Source organism: Erythrolamprus reginae, chromosome Z, assembly GCF_031021105.1.
Source record: "Erythrolamprus reginae isolate rEryReg1 chromosome Z, rEryReg1.hap1, whole genome shotgun sequence".
NCBI lineage: Eukaryota > Metazoa > Chordata > Lepidosauria > Squamata > Dipsadidae > Erythrolamprus > Erythrolamprus reginae.
In genome coordinates, this window is record NC_091963.1 from 29,441,446 (window position 1) to 29,460,912 (window position 19,467).

Consider the following 19,467-nt stretch of genomic DNA (forward strand, 5'->3'; position numbering starts at 1 on the left):
TAGTTACTCTTCCTGGTTCTGTGTAATTTATTCAGTAAGTATAAAAATGGAACAAAACAAAAAAATTCAACTGAGTCATCTTTATGTGTTCAGTGCTGATATTTACAGATCACTTAAAGAAATTTTAAAATTCTTTCTTCTATGTTTTGGATGTAAAAAAATATTAAATGTGTCCTATAACCTTAAAATAAAACTGCAAAGATGCATAATTGTAAAAGCAATTAATTTAAAATGGGGGAACAACCAATATTGTTTATAATATTAAAACTATTTCAATATGTGAATGTCCTCAAAAATATTTTCACAAGAGATTTGTACTTAAATACTTTTTTAAATAGCAGAAGCAGAACAAATATTATCTCCTACATGCTAATATGTTGTATGAGTTTAATATCCATATTAATAGCATATTCATTACAACAGGTGGGATATCCCAACAAATATCCCAAAGTAGAAAGTCACTTTTCATTGATTAAGCTCATATCATATTTCACTTAAGGAAGTATTTATCAGAATTATTTTTGTATCTGTCTGAATTTTATCCCTCAAAATTAATTATTGCTTTTGCTTCAAAAGCATAAGTTCTCAACATATTTTCTCTGTAATCATCCATACTTTTTTAAAAAAGGAGAGAACATAGATTGCACACATACCATGGATGGAACTAGACTAGGAAGGTCAGAGAAAAGGGCATGAGATCAGATGAGTCGGTTACAATAACAATGCTGGGATATTAATCACCCTTCCTCGTGAGATATGATTTATTCTGTTAGAGTACGCAGACAGGAAAAAAGGATGTCAAAATTGAATTTTGGAGATGAGACAAAGAGAGGGGGTAGGGATTAGATTAATGTAGAGTTGCTGCTTTTCTGAGGCATTTAAGTTTTTTGTAATATCTGTAATAAAACCATCTTATTCAAATATGTGCCCTTGAAATCTTTCCCTGCTATCCTTCAAGTTTAAGTAATGGTTAAAGTGAATCCTTACACAATGCTGTACAGGACAGCCTAGCTATAGCAAAAAAAAAAAAAAAAAAAGGCTACTTATATATGGTTGGGTTTCATTTTCTTTTCTTTCCAGGGCTGGAAAAGATACTATTTATACTGCTACATGATTGGAAATACATTTGCATCATTTGCTCAAGCGGGTCAAAAGTGTACAGATAATGGGGCTACTTTAGCTTATGTTGAAAATAGGTAATAAATATTGATTTAAAATGGTTTTATTTAAAGAGTGCTAATTATATATTTTTCCAGTGTCTTCTATAAAAATACATTTTTGCTGTTACCATGCAGTTGTAGTCTGCTTCAACTTTCGATATGTCCAGTCTTCATGACCAAATATAAGTTTAGATAGTTGGAAATAATGAGTAAAGTAATAGATGTTCAAACTGAAAAATATTTAACTCTGTTGAGACTAACTTTGATGCAATATTTAACTAAATTTAAAGAGAGATAATATCTAAAACTGTTCTAACTAACTGGAGCAAACAGGAGCAAAGAGGTTTCAAAGGGAACAAGGAAAAAAATAGACAATTCCTGTTTTATGGGTGTGATCTATTCCATTTAGGATGGAGCATTAAGTTCAAATTGATAAAATATTCTCCAAATGTTGGAGCCATTCTAATAGTCTCTTGGCTATACTGGTCTGGATTATTGTAGGAAATTGTTTTCTTCCATGATCTTTATGAGCCCTATCTCCATTTCAAACACAACTATTACAGTATCCGAGAGAAACTTGTTCTACTTATCATTGTATTCAGGCAATTCTCTGCTGACAACCAGAGAATAGGTCTATCATTGAACATGCTCTATTTTCATATCTAAAAACAGTACTGAAATTTGGTTGCATATTTACTAATCACTAAGTCATGCCCAATTCCTTGCAATCTCAATGGACCACAGAATACCAGGCCCATCTGCCCTCTGCTATCTGTCTCCCAGAGTCTTCCCACATTCATGCTCATTGTGTTGATGACACTATCTAACCATCTCTGCTATCCCCTTCTTTTGCCTTCAATCTTTGCCAAGATCAGTGTGTTTTCAATGAGTCCTCTCCTGCTATTTTGTGGGAATCTCATAATATTTGAGTTTCAGCTTCAATATCTGTTCTTCCAAAGAACAGTATGGGTTGATTTTCATAAATATGTAATTTCTTCAAAGAATTTATAAATAATGTTGGGCACAGCAGAAAAAGCACATTGTGACAAATATTGGCAAAATTGATAACGTTGGCAAAAATATTGGCAATTATTTCTTTTCTACAGATATGAACAAGCTTTTCTGACCAGCTTGGTTGGCTTCAGACCTGAACCTTACATCTGGATTGGACTTTCTGACATACAAGAAAAAGGAACGTTCATGTGGACCAATGGACAACCAGTCCAGTTTACTCACTGGAATTCAGAAATGCCAGGTACATATAATTAACACTTAGAGATTGATTTACTCTAACTATTGCATTTAATAAAGTTCTCACTTAATATCTTCATCTCACTTAAATCTAAGGATACATTCATTTATTTTTCTCAGTCACACAAACACTTATTCTGAAAATTTGCTTCCTTGGAATTGATAGAATGCAAATACAATGGTACCTCTACTTAAGAACGCCTCTACCAGTGATGGGCTGTTAACATTTTTACTACCACACTGTGGGCATGGCTTATGTATTTTGTTTCAACATATTTCAGTAGGAGCCCATCACTGGCCTCTACTTAAGAAATTTTCTAGATAACAACTGGGTGCTTAAGATTTTTTTGACTCTACTTAAGAACCATTTTCTACTTAAGAATCCGAGCCTGGAAAAGTTTCCCAGGAAATTTGAGAGCAGCATGGAAGCCCGGCCAGTTTCTTGCCATTCCCCCTTTAATCCCGGCCATCTCAGGCTTTTCTGGGCTGCCAGAGGAGCCTTTTGGAGGTGCTTAAGGAGGCTTTGGCAGTCCAGAGCAAACAAAACATTTTCCTTTCTCTGGCCACTTGGAGAGGGAATAAACCACTTTGCTGTGGTGACTCCCTCACACTGCCTCCCATACACCCAGCATGAGGTTGCCTCCCAGAGCGCCTGGGCATGGAACCGGGTGCTTAAGATTTTTTTGACTCTACTTAAGAACCATTTTCTACTTAAGAATCTGAGCCTGGAAAAATTTCCCAGGAAATTTGAGAGCAGCATGGAAGCCCGGCCAGTTTCTTGCCATTCCCCCTTTAATCCCGGCATGTTATATATCCGCGGCAGATCCGATTGGGCAAAACCTTCCCTGCAGCCATTGGCTGTTGTGGGAAGCCCTGTTTGGGCGGGTATAATACAGTTACATGATTGGTTCATGTATAAATAGCTGTCAAGTTAGTTGCGGCCGAGTTCTGCCGACCGATTTCAATAAACCTGTTCTCACTGTTACCTGTTACCGAAGGGGTCTTCTTCCGACATATTAATCTCATGCTTTTCTGGGCTGCCAGAGGAGCCTTTTGGAGGTGCTTAAGGAGGCTTTGGCAGTCCAGAGCAAACGAAACATTTTCCTTTCCCTCGCGCTGCCTCCCATACACTTGGCAGGAGATTGCCTCCCAGAGCGTCTGGGCATGGAAAGGCAAAAGGGAGCACTCACCTCACCTTCTTCCTTCGGCAGCAACTGTCCTCCTCCTCTTCTTCTTCCTCCTCCCCCCAACCAAATTCTGAGCTTTTATTTCATTCCTAATAGGTTTGCACACATTATTTGCTTTTACATTGATTCCTATGAGAAAAAATGCTTCTATTTAAGAACGTTTCTACTTAAGAACCTGGTCATGGAATGAATTAAGTTCTTAGGTAGAGGTACCACTGTAGATCCTAGGTCATTTTCTTTAATTGGCCAACTTATTGTTAATTACTTGCTTTCATAGAATTCTCTTGGTCTGACAAAATCAAAAAATGAATTAATGAGCAACATTTTGAAAGATTTTCACTCAGATTTCTATCTGTTCTGTTGAAGATAAGGATAAGAAATCTATGCCTGGCACAATGCCAATTTGGCATGAAGTTGTTTTCTTTAGAAATAATTTTCCTTCTTTATTAGTCTTTATGAACAATGTAATCTCAAAATAAAAAAACATAGCATCCCTTGTGGATATGTTTGGGAAGTTATAGTAAAATAAATCAAGAGGCAAATAAATATCTTGAATCAGATGTCTCACTTTAAATGATACAGGCATGTTTATGACTTGATTCTATCTTGAAGGTCGGAAACCAGGTTGTGTTGCAATGACAACTGGAATTACCGCTGGATTATGGGATCTTCTGAAATGTGAGACCAGGACACGGTTCCTTTGTAAGCGCTTTGCTGATGGTGTGACCCCTCCACCGATACCAACTACAACACCTGCCCCTCTGTGTCCTGAAGGCTGGGCAACAAGTGAAGAAAGGAATATGTGCTTCAAAGTATGCCCCTTCTATGTAGAATATATAATATAAGGAAAGCTAAACACAATTCCTGGTACTTCGTGGATGTTGCATGTAATCTTTTTAGCAACAGTGTGACAGTAATTTGCTTTGCCTTGTAGAAGGATTTTTTAAAAATTCCTGTCACAATAACAACAATGATAACTTGTCTTACTTCCTTCTGGTCTCCTACCTCCTATCAAAATCAAAACACAGAATTTCAGCAACATAAGTTTGGAAATACATTTGCATCATTTGCAAATGCTGAAATCAGCAATGTTGTGTGTGTGTGTGAGAGAGAGAGAGAGAGAGAGAGGGAGGGAGGGAGAGGGAGGGAGAGAGAGAGGGAGGGAGGGAGAGAGAGAGAGAGAGAGAAAGAAAGAGAGAGAGAGTCAAATTGGCCACAATAATGAAAGACCCACTTTGTTCATATGTGTTGAAACCATTAAAAGGACAGGGTTTTGAATGCATAGTGAACCTCTTTTGTATTTTTGACAAAAAGGCTACATGTCCACAAAGTCATCAGATGTTTATGCTCAATCTGAATACATTATGTTACTAAAAACTGAGATTTTTTATTATATTGTATTGCTATTGCCATCTGTGAGCAAGATGAGAGGAATCTAAATTTTATAAAATAAATATTTTTATTTTATTTTTATTAAGCAACATGAGAAAATATTATTTTACTGAAAGAGTAGTAAATCCTTGGAACAAACTTCCAGAAGACGTGGTAGATAAATCCACAATAACTGAATTTAAACTTGCCTGGGATAAACATATATCCATCCTAAGATAAAATACAGAAAGTAGTATAAGGGCAGACTAGATGGACCATGAGGTCTTTTTCTGCCGTCAGACTTCTATGTTTCTATATAGTCTTTCATTTCCATCCATGGGAAACTTATTTTATTTATTTATTTATTTATTTATTTATTTATTTATTTATTTATTTATTTATTTATTCATTCATTCATTCATTCATTCATTCATTCATTCATTCATTTATATTTGTCAAACAATTATAGTATGGTAATTTGTATAAATAAAACATTAGAAAAATAATGATGAAAAGTAATGATAGAAGACAATAGAACAGTAGGACAGGGACGGTAGGCACAATGGTGTGCTTATGTAAGCCCCTTACAGACCTCTTAGAAAGGGGGAGAGGTCAATCTAGAAACCACAGAGTCAGGTAGAGCATTCCAGGCATTGACTACTCTATTGCTGAAGTCGTATTTTTTGCAGTCTAGTTTAGAGCGGTTGACATTTAATCAGAACGGAGATCAAAGAATTTCAAGTCTGGTGGAGTAAAGTATTTTGTTGTGGGAAGAGGAGTGAAGGACTCTTCTTGTAAAATATTTCTGGACTTTCTCAATTGTGTTGATGTCAGATATGCTATGTGGGTTCCAAACAGGTGAGCTGTATTTTAGGATTGGTCTGATAAAGCGCTATTTAGCAGATCAATATTACTCGAGAAGAAACTGTGAAGGATTAGGTTAACAACTCTTAAAGCCTTTTTGCCAGTGTTGTTACAGTGGACTCTATATGAGTATTATGAGTATTCCAAGGTAATTGACAGAGTGAGGGTCATCAATATGTTTGATTCCTTCAACTTTATATTTAGTATTAAAATTCTTTTTACCAATGTGAAAGACAAAACATTTAGTGGTAGAGATTTGAAGTTGCCAGGTTTTTGTCCATTCAGCTATATAGTCAAGATCTTTTTGAAGGGTAGCAGTGTTGTCAGTGGTATTAAATAGTTTAACATCATCAGCAAAGAGAACACAATTGCTAGTGATGTGATCACAAAGATGGTTTATGTAAAGTATGAAGAATATTGGTCCTAAAACACTGCCTTGAAGGACACTACTGTTGACAGGAGCAGGATTAGATTAGAACTCAGTGGACTCTTCCATTATTAACTGTAAGCAATTTAGAAGTCTAGCTAATGGTGGGGATGTTTTCCATTCTTTCTGAAGCAGAAAAAAATGGAGATAAAACTATGAGTTGTAATGTGGACTTATTTATTTATTTATTTGTTTGTTTGTTTGTTTGTTTATTTATTTAGTCCAATACACAATACATATAGAAGAGAATAGACATGAAGTAATATATATAAAGAAAAATACAAAATAGAGGAGAAGATATATGAAAGGAAGAAAATTGTTAGTATATTGGGGTTCTTTTTAAACTTTTTTAAATATTTAAATTTATTTGGATTTGTTACGATTTGTTTATGCCTTGTTGTGAGCCGCCCCGAGTCTGCGGAGAGGGGCGGCATACAAATCTAAATAATAAATATATATATATATATGATATATGAGATAAAGGAAAGACAATTGGACAGGGGACGAAAGGCACGCTAGTGCACTTATGTACGCCCCTTACTGACCTCTTAGGAACCTGGAGAGGTCAATTGTGGATAGTCTAAGGGAGAAATGTTGGGGGTTAGGGGTTGACAGTTTTCAGTCTGGTAATGAGTTCCACACTTCGACAACTCGATTGTTAAAGTCATATTTTTTACAGTCAAGTTTTATATACTTTTATACTTTTATATCTTTTCTTCTATTCATTTCTTTTGTTATATTACTACATATCTATTCTCTTCAATATATATTATGTATTGGACTAAATAAATAAATAAAAATAAATAAATAAGTTTGTAGCAGTTAATATTAAGTTTGAATCTGTTGCGTGCTCTTGTGTTGCAGCATATGATCTTGTGGGCAATACTTAAATCGTGTTTTAGGCGTCGTAGTTCTAAGCTTTCTAGACCCAGGATTGTTAGTCTATTTTCGTAGGGTATTCTCTTTCGAGTGGCGGAGTGAAGAGCTCTTCTGGTGAAATATTTTTGGATGTTTTCAAGGGTGTTGATGTCCGAGATGTGGTATGGGTTCCAGACAGATGAGCTGTACTCTAGGATGAGTCTGGCAAAAGTTTTGTAGGCTCTTGTGAGTAGTGTGGGATTGCCAGAGCAGAAGCTACGTAGGATCAGGTTAACAACTCTAGAAGCCTTTTTGGCGATATTGTTGCAGTGGGCTTTAGCACATAGGTCATTTGATATTAGTATTCCAAGGTCTTTTACCGAGTGGGGGGTGGGCTGTGAGAATTTGTTTATTCAGTTTATATATGAGGTTAGGATTCTTTTTGCCATATTTCCATATTTCTTTTATTGTTGTGATTTTGATGATTTTGTGGCTAATGACATATTTCTCTATTTATCATGTGCACATTTTTTCTGCTTAATTGTAAATAATGTATTGTCCTTAGGCTTTCATAAACCAAGGCAAGAGGTCATGGGCAGATGCTCGGAGTTTCTGTTTAGCAATTGGAGGAGATCTGGGTACCATTTTTCATTCGAAAGAATCCAATATGCTGCAGAATTACTTGCGGTGAGTCCATGGATGTATCCTTCAATCTAAACATTCATTCTAGGAACATAATCAAAATTCCTTTGAACCCATAACCCATACATTGTGTTGATAATAAAGTATTTATAAGCTGGAATTCATATACCTTAACTCACATATCACTGCTTAGTACTATGCTGGGGATTCTAAGAATTAAAATAAAGTGACAGAACAATCAAATTAGGATTTTTTTAAACCATGGCAGCATTAAATTATGTGGGAGTTGAAGTCCAAACATCTTAAAGTTCCAAAATGAGAAATATTGAATTAAATTTAGGTCCAGACTCTGACTTTATAGTGTGTAGCACAGGAGTATCAAACTCAAGGTCCGGGGCTCAGATCCAGTCTGATGGATGCTTAGATCTGGTCCATGAGGCCATCTGGATACAACAAAGGACTGATTCATAGTGCCTCTGCCAGCAAAGATGGAATTTGCATGGAGTTTTGGAGCCTGTTTTTTTTCTGGCAGAATGCTTTAGTCTTCACAGATGTCCCTGACATGAGTGACATCAAGCTGGCCATGCCCCCCCCCTGCGCCCCCCAAGTTCACTACAACAGTGATCTCACTTGCAATGAAATCAAGCTTGACACCCCTGGTATAACATTCTCTTTAAATGACTATTTTTTTCCCTACTAAAGATCAGGTTCCCAAGGAATTTTCAAATCTGGCACTGTATTACTTGACAGTTGGGGAAATGGAGTAAACCCAAAGTAGAAAGGATTCCTAGCTTTCCTTTTTGTTTGCCATCCATCTATTTTTTCCCCCTGTTTGTCCTTTTACTTTCTCACCATTCTTTACTCTGACAATCCCGTTATCCTTTTTTGCCGGTAGATGGGGCTGGGGGCATGATCAAAATTCCATTTCTTCTTTATATCCTGGTAATATACATATTAAACTTATTTTAAAGGTTTTATTTTAAAATGTGAAAAATAACATTTGAAAATTAGTTTACATTTCCATTATGTAGTGAGTTTATCTTTCAAAAAAGCATTTATTGGTTCATTCTTTCAGAAATGTTCAGACATTTTCAGATTTTAAGGGAAATCAACCATAGTGCGGATCTATCTCACTTTTTAAAACCATTGCTTTTATTTCTGTTTCTGTTATGTTGTAGGAACTCTGGAATCATCAATTTCCATTACTGGATTGGTTTAAATTATTTAAACCCAGAGGATGGGTTTAAATGGAGTGACGATTCACCAGTGAGTGATTTCAACTTTTTTCTCAGGCCGTATTCTTCGTTTTGTTTTGTTTTTTTAATATAATTTGTCAAAAGTAGACTGGGGAATCGAGTTGAAAAAATAAAGAATCTGGAAAGTTGCACTGAAATATCCCACCTGACAATATTAATCTGTACTGAAAAATTGCTAGGGGGCAGTTACAGGAGTGGGAATTATATGAGCCGTGATTGGTTAGTGAGAGGCTGCAATAAAAAAGGGAGCTGCCAGCTCAGTTGCTATCAGACACATTGGTTCTTGTTATGCTGTTATCAGTAATAAAGCAAGTTGGAACTACCTCAGCGTCTCCTCAATAATTACGCCCACGAACACTTCATTCTTCTCAGCCTTTCAGAGGCCTTTGATGCCATTGACCATGTTACCTTTTTGGCCAGCTGCAGGGCTTGAGGCTGGGCATGCAGTTTTGTGCTGGTTTGACTTCTTTCTCCAAGATCAGTCCCAATTAGGGTTGATAGGAAGTGAAAGATCCAGTCCATGATTGCTTCCGCATGGCTCATTACTTTTTCACTCCTATTTGGCATGTACATAAAGCCGCTGAGTGAGATCATCTACCATCAGTGGGGGAGAGCAAAAAAAAAAGGGGGGGGACAACTTGAAAAAGCCTTGGTTGCTGTTGTGTCCAGAGGACAGTTAGGCCTTGTAACCGCCCCATATTCCTTGGGCGGGAAAATACTGCAAGGTGATTGGTTGGCTCAGCCTGGCAGCCTGGTATATATATAGCTGCCAGGCACGGCCATGTTTGTCTTGTTTTAGTTCTGTAAACCGTTACTTCTGTTTAATAAAGAACCGTTACTTACTACAAGATTGCAGTCCTTCATTCCTGCAAGGATTTAACAGTTGCTAATTGAAGTCAAAGATTCATCACCAAATTCCGTGCCTTGGATCAGAATTGAATAGTTTGATGATCTCCAGAATATTGCTATCTTCCTCCAGAAATCTCATTGCCAAATTTTGTTGGCAAAGGAGCACATTCAGTTATTTTTCAATTAATTAAATAACTATTAAACCTCCACAAGGTTAGTTTGCTTATGTATTTATATCAGATGTTTCTTGGCATATAAAGGGATACCTTTTACTGCAACCCACCCTACACAATATAAAAACCAAAGCCAAACATTTCTGTTATGCCACCTTCTGGAAATGTGACTGCCCTTCAGTGGCCAAAGAAAGATGACCATAATAATCCAGCTGAGTGACTTTGGGCCAGTCACTCTCTGAGCCCAACCCATAGGTCATTGGATCATTGCTGGGAAAATAGGAGGAGGAAGATCTGTTAGATGTATTATTTCTAAAATAATAAAGCTGAATTACAAACAAGCAAACGAATAATGATAAATGGTGAAAATGAAACCTAACTGAAATGGCAGTTTCACTTAGAAACCAGGAGATTGTAAGTTCTAGTTCCGCCTTAAGTAAAAAAGCCAGCTGGGTGACTTTGGGCTGGTTATTTTCTCTCAGCCCAATTCACCATACAGCATTATTGCTGAGAGAAAGTAGAAGGAGGAATATAAGTTTATATAAGTTTGCCAATTTGGTAATAAAGATGGGATAAAAATAAAGCCTAACAACAAACAAACAAACAAATAGGCAGGCAGGCCAGAAAGAAAACAAGCTAACAAGCTTGCCCAGACTACAGTCTGGATGGAGAAATGATATCATTAACATCTTAAAATTCAAGCAAAATGAATTCTCCAAAACTGTCCCTGAAAAATTAGATTTCCTTGATTATTGCAGTTGATAGTCTCAATAGCAGAACACTGGCTTAGCCTGTAAAATAAATCATTATTAAACCTGAAATAAATCTAATATAGATTTTAAAACTTCAGTCTAAAACTATGGCAGGGGTGTTAAACTCGTAGCCCACCCACCCCGAATCCAGAAAGGGGAAAAACATTGTGATAATGTCAAATGATGGCAATGTCACACTGCTAATCAGTGTAAGCAAAGTTGCTGAGGTTGTCCAGTTTTCTGACTGTAGTAGGGAATTTTTTACATACAGTTAGTTTGAATTTTGCATCACAAAATGTATTTTTTCAACAAATTAATATTCCCTATTTCTATATTAGGTAGGTTATGTCAATTGGGAATATGGAGAACCCAATAATTATAATGGAATAGAACATTGTGGAGAGATAAATCCAGAAAATATGCGTTGGAATGATGTACATTGTGAGGAGACATTTTACTGGATCTGCCAGATTACGAAAGGTACAACTTTCTTTGTCATGTGAAATCATAACATCTTCAGATTGATATCGGGTTATTAGTAACTAATAACAACGTCTTTACTTTTTTAAAATTAATCTGTAAATTGGCTGGATTTGAGGAATAACAAACATAACAAACTGTATTTGTTATGTTGTACACCGCCCTGAGTCATCTGAGAAGGGTGGCATAGAAATATTATTATTATCATTATTGCAGTCCTAGGTGCTTGGGAAGCACCCGACTGGAGATGAAATACGAAATCCAGCATAGTGATCTCATTTGCTGTGTTGTATTGTACGCCGCCCTGAGTCGTCTGAGAAGGGTGGCGTAGAAATATTATTATTATTATTATTATTATTATTATTATTATTATTATTATTATTATGTCAATACAACACAGCAAATGAGATCACTATGCTGGATTTCGTATTTCATTATTTCATTATTTCATTATTTCATTATTTCATTATTTCATTATTTCATTATTTCATTATTTCATTATTTCATTATTTCATTATTTCATTATTTCATTATTTCATTATTTCATTATTTCATTATTTCATTATTTCATTATTTCATTATTTCATTATTTCATTATTTCATTATTTCATTACTATTATTATTAATAAAGCATCCTTGCTTAAAATGTCTATTGATAAAATTAATTACCTTGGTGAGTATAAACTTAACAGGGCAAGTTGGGAGGATATCAGATAGTAGTGGATTTACTATATTCAAAAATGCCTATAGACTCTTGCACTTCCCTTCAAGGAATTTAAAAATTATGGCAGATTTGGAGCTGACATAATCCTCTCATTGATATTAAGAAATAAAATGTTTATATGGCAGTAAAATCTATATGTTTTTAGGCCATGTTTAACAAATATAGCAAAGTAAATTTTATAAGGATGATATTTTAAAGATGTATGTTCATTCAGTTATTGACTTTAAGGCAGAGGTGGATTCCTCCTGATTTGAACTGGTTTGCCTGAACCAGTAGCAAGCCTCTGGTGACATCACAATGACATCACAGAACTGGTTCTGTCAGTGCCGATCTGTGGAAGCTGCCATCTTTTTCTTTGGAATTTCTTTTTTAAAAAATTGAGAGGGGGATTTTTTTCCCCTGGTTTTTTTTTCTTTTGCTGCACAGCTGAGTTTCCGGCACTGCGCATGTATCACCATCTTATTCTTGGCTTTTTTGGCTTTAAAAAAAAATTGGCACTGCAAATGCACACGCAGGCAAGGTGAATGTGTGGCCACGCAGCATGAGATGAAGTAAACTGGCAGAAAACTAAGTTAGAACCCACCCCTGGTTGAAAGTAATACCTGGGGTTTATCAATAGAATGGATTATATTAAGAAATTCCCTGTGTGAATACTGAGGTTTTGGAGCAAGTAATATTTGCAAATGTTTGCAAACAAATCCAACAATGTAATTAAATTGAGCCAATCCACATTTTCATATTTTTCTTTGTCAGCATCTTATGAAATTTGACAGTCATATGCAAAATGCTCATTGAAATTATGTTAGATTTAATATAACTGTCACAATACTTGTTATAGTTCCAAGAAAGACATTTGGAATTTGTTTTCCTTAAAGTGAAAAGAAAAATGGTGAAGAATTTTGGAAATTGTGTTGATATTTTCGATATTGAAATTATGTTGATATTTTGTTACAACAGGGGTGTGGAAACTGTAAATATTTAATGTTTTTTAAAAAATCACTTGTTACTAGTCATGTAGGATACGGATAATTCTCATTAAATGTTCCCAGAGAGCAGCAGTAGGAGAAAATAGCTATTTGTAGATTTTTTTGATTATAACCTAGTTAGCCAGGATACTGTTATAGCTAAAATCTTTGCTTGAGTCATTAAACCTGTTATATTTTTATGTCTTTTAAAATTACAATTTTTAAATACTGAGGGAATACTTTTGAAACATTTATTTAATTTATGATAATTCAATTAAGAGATGCTGTTTGATGTAATGGTTAAGGTGCCAAGTTAGAAACTGGGAATCTGTTAGTAGAAAGCCAGCTAGGTAGCTTTGGTAACTGCTCAGTCTTAGAAGAAAATAATGCAACCCATTTCCATAAAACCTTATCGAGGAAAGTGCAGACACAAGTTCACCAATGACACCTTACCTCAATAATTTATTAGAATAAAAGTATGATGCCATTCCATTTTGTCCTTTTAATAGAGATTTTACTTCAACTTTTCTTTTTCAGGTGTGCAACTAAAGCCAGAACCAACAAAACCACCCCTTCCAAGTATGTTTCTATGGCTTGTTGTGACAAAATGTTTCTAAGCTAAATGATAAAGCTAACATTGTCTTCTTGAGGAAATGTGGGCCTTTAGCTTTATCATGCAAATGCCATGTAAAATATAGGACACAAGTATGTAAAGGCAGCACAATGATGTCATAGTTTATACATTGACATGTTGGTTTGTTGCAATTTGGTGATGGTATTGTTGGCTGAAAATAGTGAAAAATAGTGTTTCATTTGAATTTTTGGAATTTTTAAATTTTTTGAAAATTTATTGATAAAACATAGGCATGGACAAAAACCATTGACATTGTTGTGATATGCATAATATGTTCCATGTATGTATTCATGTCTATAGAAGACCCAAATTACACATCGACCAAATGTAAACTAAATAAACTACTTGAAGAAAAAGTAAACAGACAAGTCTAGATACTATGAGGCTCAACCTACAAATTGAGAAACTCCAAACAATGTAAAAAAAGAGTTCATCCAAACTGAATATAGTAAGGAACAAACACTTCCAGAAGAAACAATCCTTTACATAATTTTTAGAGAGACAATAGGTTATATTCCAGAAGGATCTTATTATTATTATTTATTATTCATTAGATTTGTATGCCGCCCCTCTCCGTAGACTTGATTGTATTAAACAATGAACCCTATCTAACAAAATGAAATTTGATGGTGAGAAAAATAATGTTCTCATCTAGGAAAGAAAAAACAAAGAAATGCACAGGTTTTGAATACGTGGTATCTGGCCTAATGGTAGTACCTGTGAGGGGGATTTAGATATCCCACTTGACAGTCACTTAAATACAAACCAGCAGTAGGTTGTAGCTGTCAAAAAAGCCAACAATCATAAGCTGAATTAATAGGGATAGAATCCAGAACATATGCTGTGTTAGCACTTCTTTATAATGCCTTGGTAAGATCACATTTCAAATATTACATCCAGTTTTGGTCATCACGATATAAAAAAAGATGTTGAGATTTTAGAAATAATGCAGAGAAGAGCAACGAAGTTGAAAAATGGTTACAGGAATTGGTCTAGTCTATTAAAAAGAATGACTGGGATGACATGATAGCAGTGTTTCAATACTTGAGGGGCTGTCGTAAAGAAATGGGGGTCAATCTATTTTCCCAAACACCTAGGGACAGGAAAAAAAGCAATGGATGAAAACTGATCAAGGAGAAATTTACTGACAAAATAATTACTGGAAAGGCTTGTATTCAGAAGTTATCAGTGGAGGTTTTTAAAAACAGATTAGACAGCTCTTTGTTTGAAATGTTATAAGACCATGATGATGAACATATGGCATGCGAGTGTGCTGCAAGTGGCATGTGGAGCCATATCGATGGGCACCTGAGCTCAGGTTTGGCACACATGGGTGTCCGGGCCAGCTAATTTTCGGGCCTTCTGGACACAATGGGAGTCAGGAAACAGGCTGTTTTCAGACTCCAGAGTGGGTGGGAAGACTGTTTTCGCCCTCCCCAGGCTCCTAGGAAGGCTCTGAAGCCTGGAGATAGTGGAAAATGGGTGTGCCATCGTGTGCCAAAAGCAGGGGATAGTGGCCATGCATGCATGCGCAGGCCCCCCTCCCCACACATAAAATTATGGTTGTGGGCATACAAGTTCATGACTCCCCTCACCCACTTTTGATACGTGAACCAAAAAAAGGTTCGCCATCACCAGTATAGGATTTCCTTCCTTAACAGATGATGGACTAGAAGGACCTTCAAGGTCCCTTCCAACTCCATTATTCTATTGTTCTGTTATCATTTTCTAACAAATTGGAGAGTCTCAATCTGCAATTAGCTGTAATGCAAGAAGAAAAGGCTCAATTCCACCTTGCCTGTTTATATTATATTATAAATTTTGCTCTAGTGTACAGGGGATGGGGTGGTCTCCTAATTTATCACCACAATAATCCTATAAATTAAGTTGGACTGAAAGAGAATATCCCAAATCACCTAGTGACAGTTTTGAAATTGATTACATTTGTAATATTGAAGACTGTTTGCTCATTGATTGGCGGGTTGGGACTATAGAATATGAGAGTATTGTGTATCTTCACTGCCTTAAGTTACTAAGTAATGAATGTGGAATGAAAATAAAACAAACAAACAAACAATATTTCTCATAGATTATTCATTTACTACTGATGGCTGGCTCATCAATAAAGACAAGCAATATTATTTCAACACCGATAAATTTCCAATGCAAGATGCACGTGCATTTTGCAAAACAAAGTCTGGAGATTTGCTTGTCATTGAAGATAACACTGAAAGGAAGTTTATCTGGAAATATGTAAGACATTCACTTATTATTTCTGATATGAGGACAAGGAATGTGCATTATTTGCTTATTTTTATTTAAGGGATTCCTGTGGCTGTCAAACAGTGGTTCTTGATCAGTTACAATAACCATAGCCTTCTTCATAAATTTGTAGCACAAAATCTGCATTATGGAGTAAAATGAGTATATTTGAGCTTTTCCCATTACTGAATTAAAATTTAAATTGCATAAAAATTGTATCTATTCTACAATTATTCATATCAAAATATTTTAAATCAGACATGTTCTCGGAGAGGGTGGCATATAAATCCAATGAATGAATGAATGAATGAATGAATGAATGAATGAATGAATGAATGAATGAATGAATGAATGGTTAGGTCTATGTTTCATATGCATTAGCTTTCTTCTTTCTCTTTTGCCAGTTAACATATGGGTTCCATTTTTGGAGCCATGCCAGTCCTAGTAAGAGGAGCCTCTCCATCCCATGATAAAGCTTAGGGTTTCCTGGTGGCTCCTCATCCACATTTCCATCAGCTCTGTTATAAAATGAGCTGGGGCTCCTCCAGCCAAAATCCCATTTAGTTGGCAAAATGCTTTAGGCATCCTCATGTTCCAACATTTATTGAATATCTTCATAAGAAAGCCATTCCTCTTAATCAGAATAGAATAACAGAAAAACAGAAAAAAGGAATTGAGAAATACATTGGAAGTCTTCCAGCCCAATTTCCTGCTCAAGCAAGAAAGCCTATACCATTTTAGAAAAATAGTTATGTTTATATTTTTTTATTCAAGGAGAAAAATGCTAGCTTAACAAATATTGGATCCTGACAAGTTCTGCTTTATGATTGCAATTAAAATCTGGCAAATATTTACCTATTAAGATTTACATTTATGCCCAACAAGTCATACATCTCTTATCCAATCCTCTGCTCAAGCAAGAGATTCTATTCCAGTCTTTATAATTTTTTTAAAAAATCTCCTTAAGGTGTTTCTCTGCATAATTGGGGAAATCATTCTGCTAAAATAATCTGCTTCTTGCTTTTATCTGGTTTGATAAACAGGAACTGCTAGAGCTGGGAAGAACCAAAATTTTATCAAGTATATCTGTGATTAAGCAATGGCCATCGCTAAAAGTTACAAAAATCCATATTATGGAATATAAGAAAAAATGGCTGGAGTTGCGGTGTTTAATAACCAGTGAACGCTCAACTCCATTCAGTTGTCTTGACTCCACCTTGAATCACAGAGTCATACAAATTATTTAGGAGCTAATAACTGGATTATTAGGAACTTTTATTATATCCCCCCCTTAAAGTAACAGTGTTTGATTTCTAAAATAAATTCTTAAAGCTTAATATATTCTTGCTTGAGACATAATTCACATGTTACAAATATATATAATGGCCTTCTGTTTTGATTTTTTTAGATCTTGCAAAATGAACTGGTGACTAGTTATTACATAGGATTGCAACAGAGCCTTGATAAAGTAACCAGGTAAGCAAACTAAAAAGATTGCATTTTATTGCAGCATATCTTTTTGCTTGTTTTGTTATCCTCGTACGGATAATAAGGATTTTCATCTTGGAAAGACCAGTACTTTGGACTAGTTCACTTGACATATTGTCCTTATTACTCCATGCAGGAAGTAACAGAATAATAGAATTGAAAGGGACCTTGGAGGTCCTCTAGTTTAACCACTTTCTGAGGCAGGAAACCCTATTCCATTTCAGACAAATAGCTGTCCAATCTTTTCTTAAAAACTTTCAGTGTTGGAGCATTCACAACTTCTGGAGGAAAGCTGTTCCACTAATTAATTGTTCTAAAATTCAGGAAATTTCTCCTTAGTTCTATCTAGGTTGCTTCTCTCCTCTTCCTATCAGTCAGGAAACTTCAGGTAAAGGTAGGTAAAATCATATCAGATACCCCACCAAAGCTGTGTGCTCTCACGACTTATCTTATCTTTATATACCAATGACTGCATCTCTAACGATCCATCTGTTAAACTATTGAAGTTTGCAGATGATACAACAGTGATTGGTCTCATTCAAGACAAAGATGAAACCTCATAAAAATGTGAAGTGAACAACTAGCCTCATTGTGTCACTGGAACAATCTTGAACTGAACACATTCAAAACCATAGAAATGATGGTAGACTTTTGGAGAAAACCTCCCATTTGACCACCTCTAACAATATTAGGCAACACAGTATCAACAATAGAGACTTTCAAATTTCCAGGTTCTATCATATCTCAAGACCTAAAATGGCCACCTGACATCAAAAACGTCATCAAAAAATCACAACAAAGAATGTTCTTTCTGTGCCAACTCAGGAATCTCAAATTGCCCAAGAAGCTGTTGATACAGTTCTATAGACAAATCATTGAGTCTGTCATCTGCACCTCTATAACTGTCTGGTTTGGTTCTGCAATCCAACAAGACAGACACAGATTTCAGAGGATAATCAGAACTGCATAAAAAAATAATTACTGCCAATCTGCCTTCCACTGAGGACCTGTATACTTCATGAGTCAAAAAGATGGCTGTGAAAATATTTACTGACCCCTCGCATCCTCAACATAAATTGTTTCAAACCCTACACTCAAAATTACGCTATAGAGCATTGCACACCAATACAACTAAACACAAGACCAGTTTTTTTCCTGAAATGGCATCACTCTCTAAAGCTCATAGGTAAGAAAGTGAGGACAAATCAAGGGAAATATTTCTTCACCCAGAGGGGCGTTGGTTTATGGAATTCACTTCCAGAAGAGGTCGTGGCAGCTGTCAGCCTTGATAGCTTCAAGGCAGGATTAGACAGATTCATGAATGCCAAGCATATAGATAGTTATTGAAATCGATGTCCAAGTGCTGTTGGTTGAGGCAGGCAGGATTCCCTTGAGTACCACTTGTTGGGGGTCAATGGAAAGGGAGGGTCTTGCCTTCTCTTTCTGCTTAAGATCCCCATGAACAATTGGTGGCCCACTGTGTGACACAGAATGCTGGACTCGATGGGCTTTGGCCTGATTCAGCATGGCTCTTCTTATGTTCTAATGGGATCTTTACTTTTATACTGATTGACAATAATATGTTAACTTGTCTTAAAGCTGGATGGATGGAACTCCTGTCCAATACGTTGCCTGGGCACCCCATGAACCTAACTTTGCAAACAATGATGAAAACTGTGTGGTCATTTACAGCTCTACAGGTACAGTATGTGGTTTGCTAATATATAATACTAGTTTCAAATGTATTTCTGTATGCATGATAAAATTCATGGTTTTAGTAATGCTGACAAACTTCTCGATGTAGTCTGTCTTCTCCACTTTTTGCAAGGCTTTCTCACATTTTCTTGAATGTTTGACCTTTACTAGTGGTAGTTCTTCCTTAGGCTTAAAGGTAATTGTGATATTTCCTTTTGGTTTAGCTGCTGCTCTGTTTGGACAAATTTCATTTTCCTAATTTGGTCATCTGAGTAACAGTATTTTAACTGGATTTATTTAACTGCTGCAATTGGAGATTAGGTACACCAGGAGTAGCTGTGAAATCTGGTTTTCTATATATTCTGTGACTACCAAGTTAATCAATAGAGATGTCTGGGGTTTACATACAGTCTGGTTAACCACAGTGCA

At 35.8% G+C, this 19,467-nt stretch overlaps 1 protein-coding gene across 1 annotated transcript in view; it reads left to right on the forward strand.

Moving 5' to 3' along the window:
* MRC1 (mannose receptor C-type 1) overlaps positions 1-19,467 on the forward strand; it is a 71,448-nt gene that overhangs the window by 29,879 nt on the left and 22,102 nt on the right. The window contains exons 10-19 of the mRNA XM_070726467.1: positions 1,081-1,196; positions 2,267-2,415; positions 4,211-4,410; positions 7,684-7,805; positions 8,939-9,026; positions 11,129-11,270; positions 13,497-13,538; positions 15,683-15,846; positions 17,264-17,331; positions 18,943-19,043. Of these exons, the coding sequence (XP_070582568.1) occupies positions 1,081-1,196; positions 2,267-2,415; positions 4,211-4,410; positions 7,684-7,805; positions 8,939-9,026; positions 11,129-11,270; positions 13,497-13,538; positions 15,683-15,846; positions 17,264-17,331; positions 18,943-19,043 (1,192 nt within the window). The remainder of the gene's footprint in view (positions 1-1,080; positions 1,197-2,266; positions 2,416-4,210; positions 4,411-7,683; positions 7,806-8,938; positions 9,027-11,128; positions 11,271-13,496; positions 13,539-15,682; positions 15,847-17,263; positions 17,332-18,942; positions 19,044-19,467) is intronic.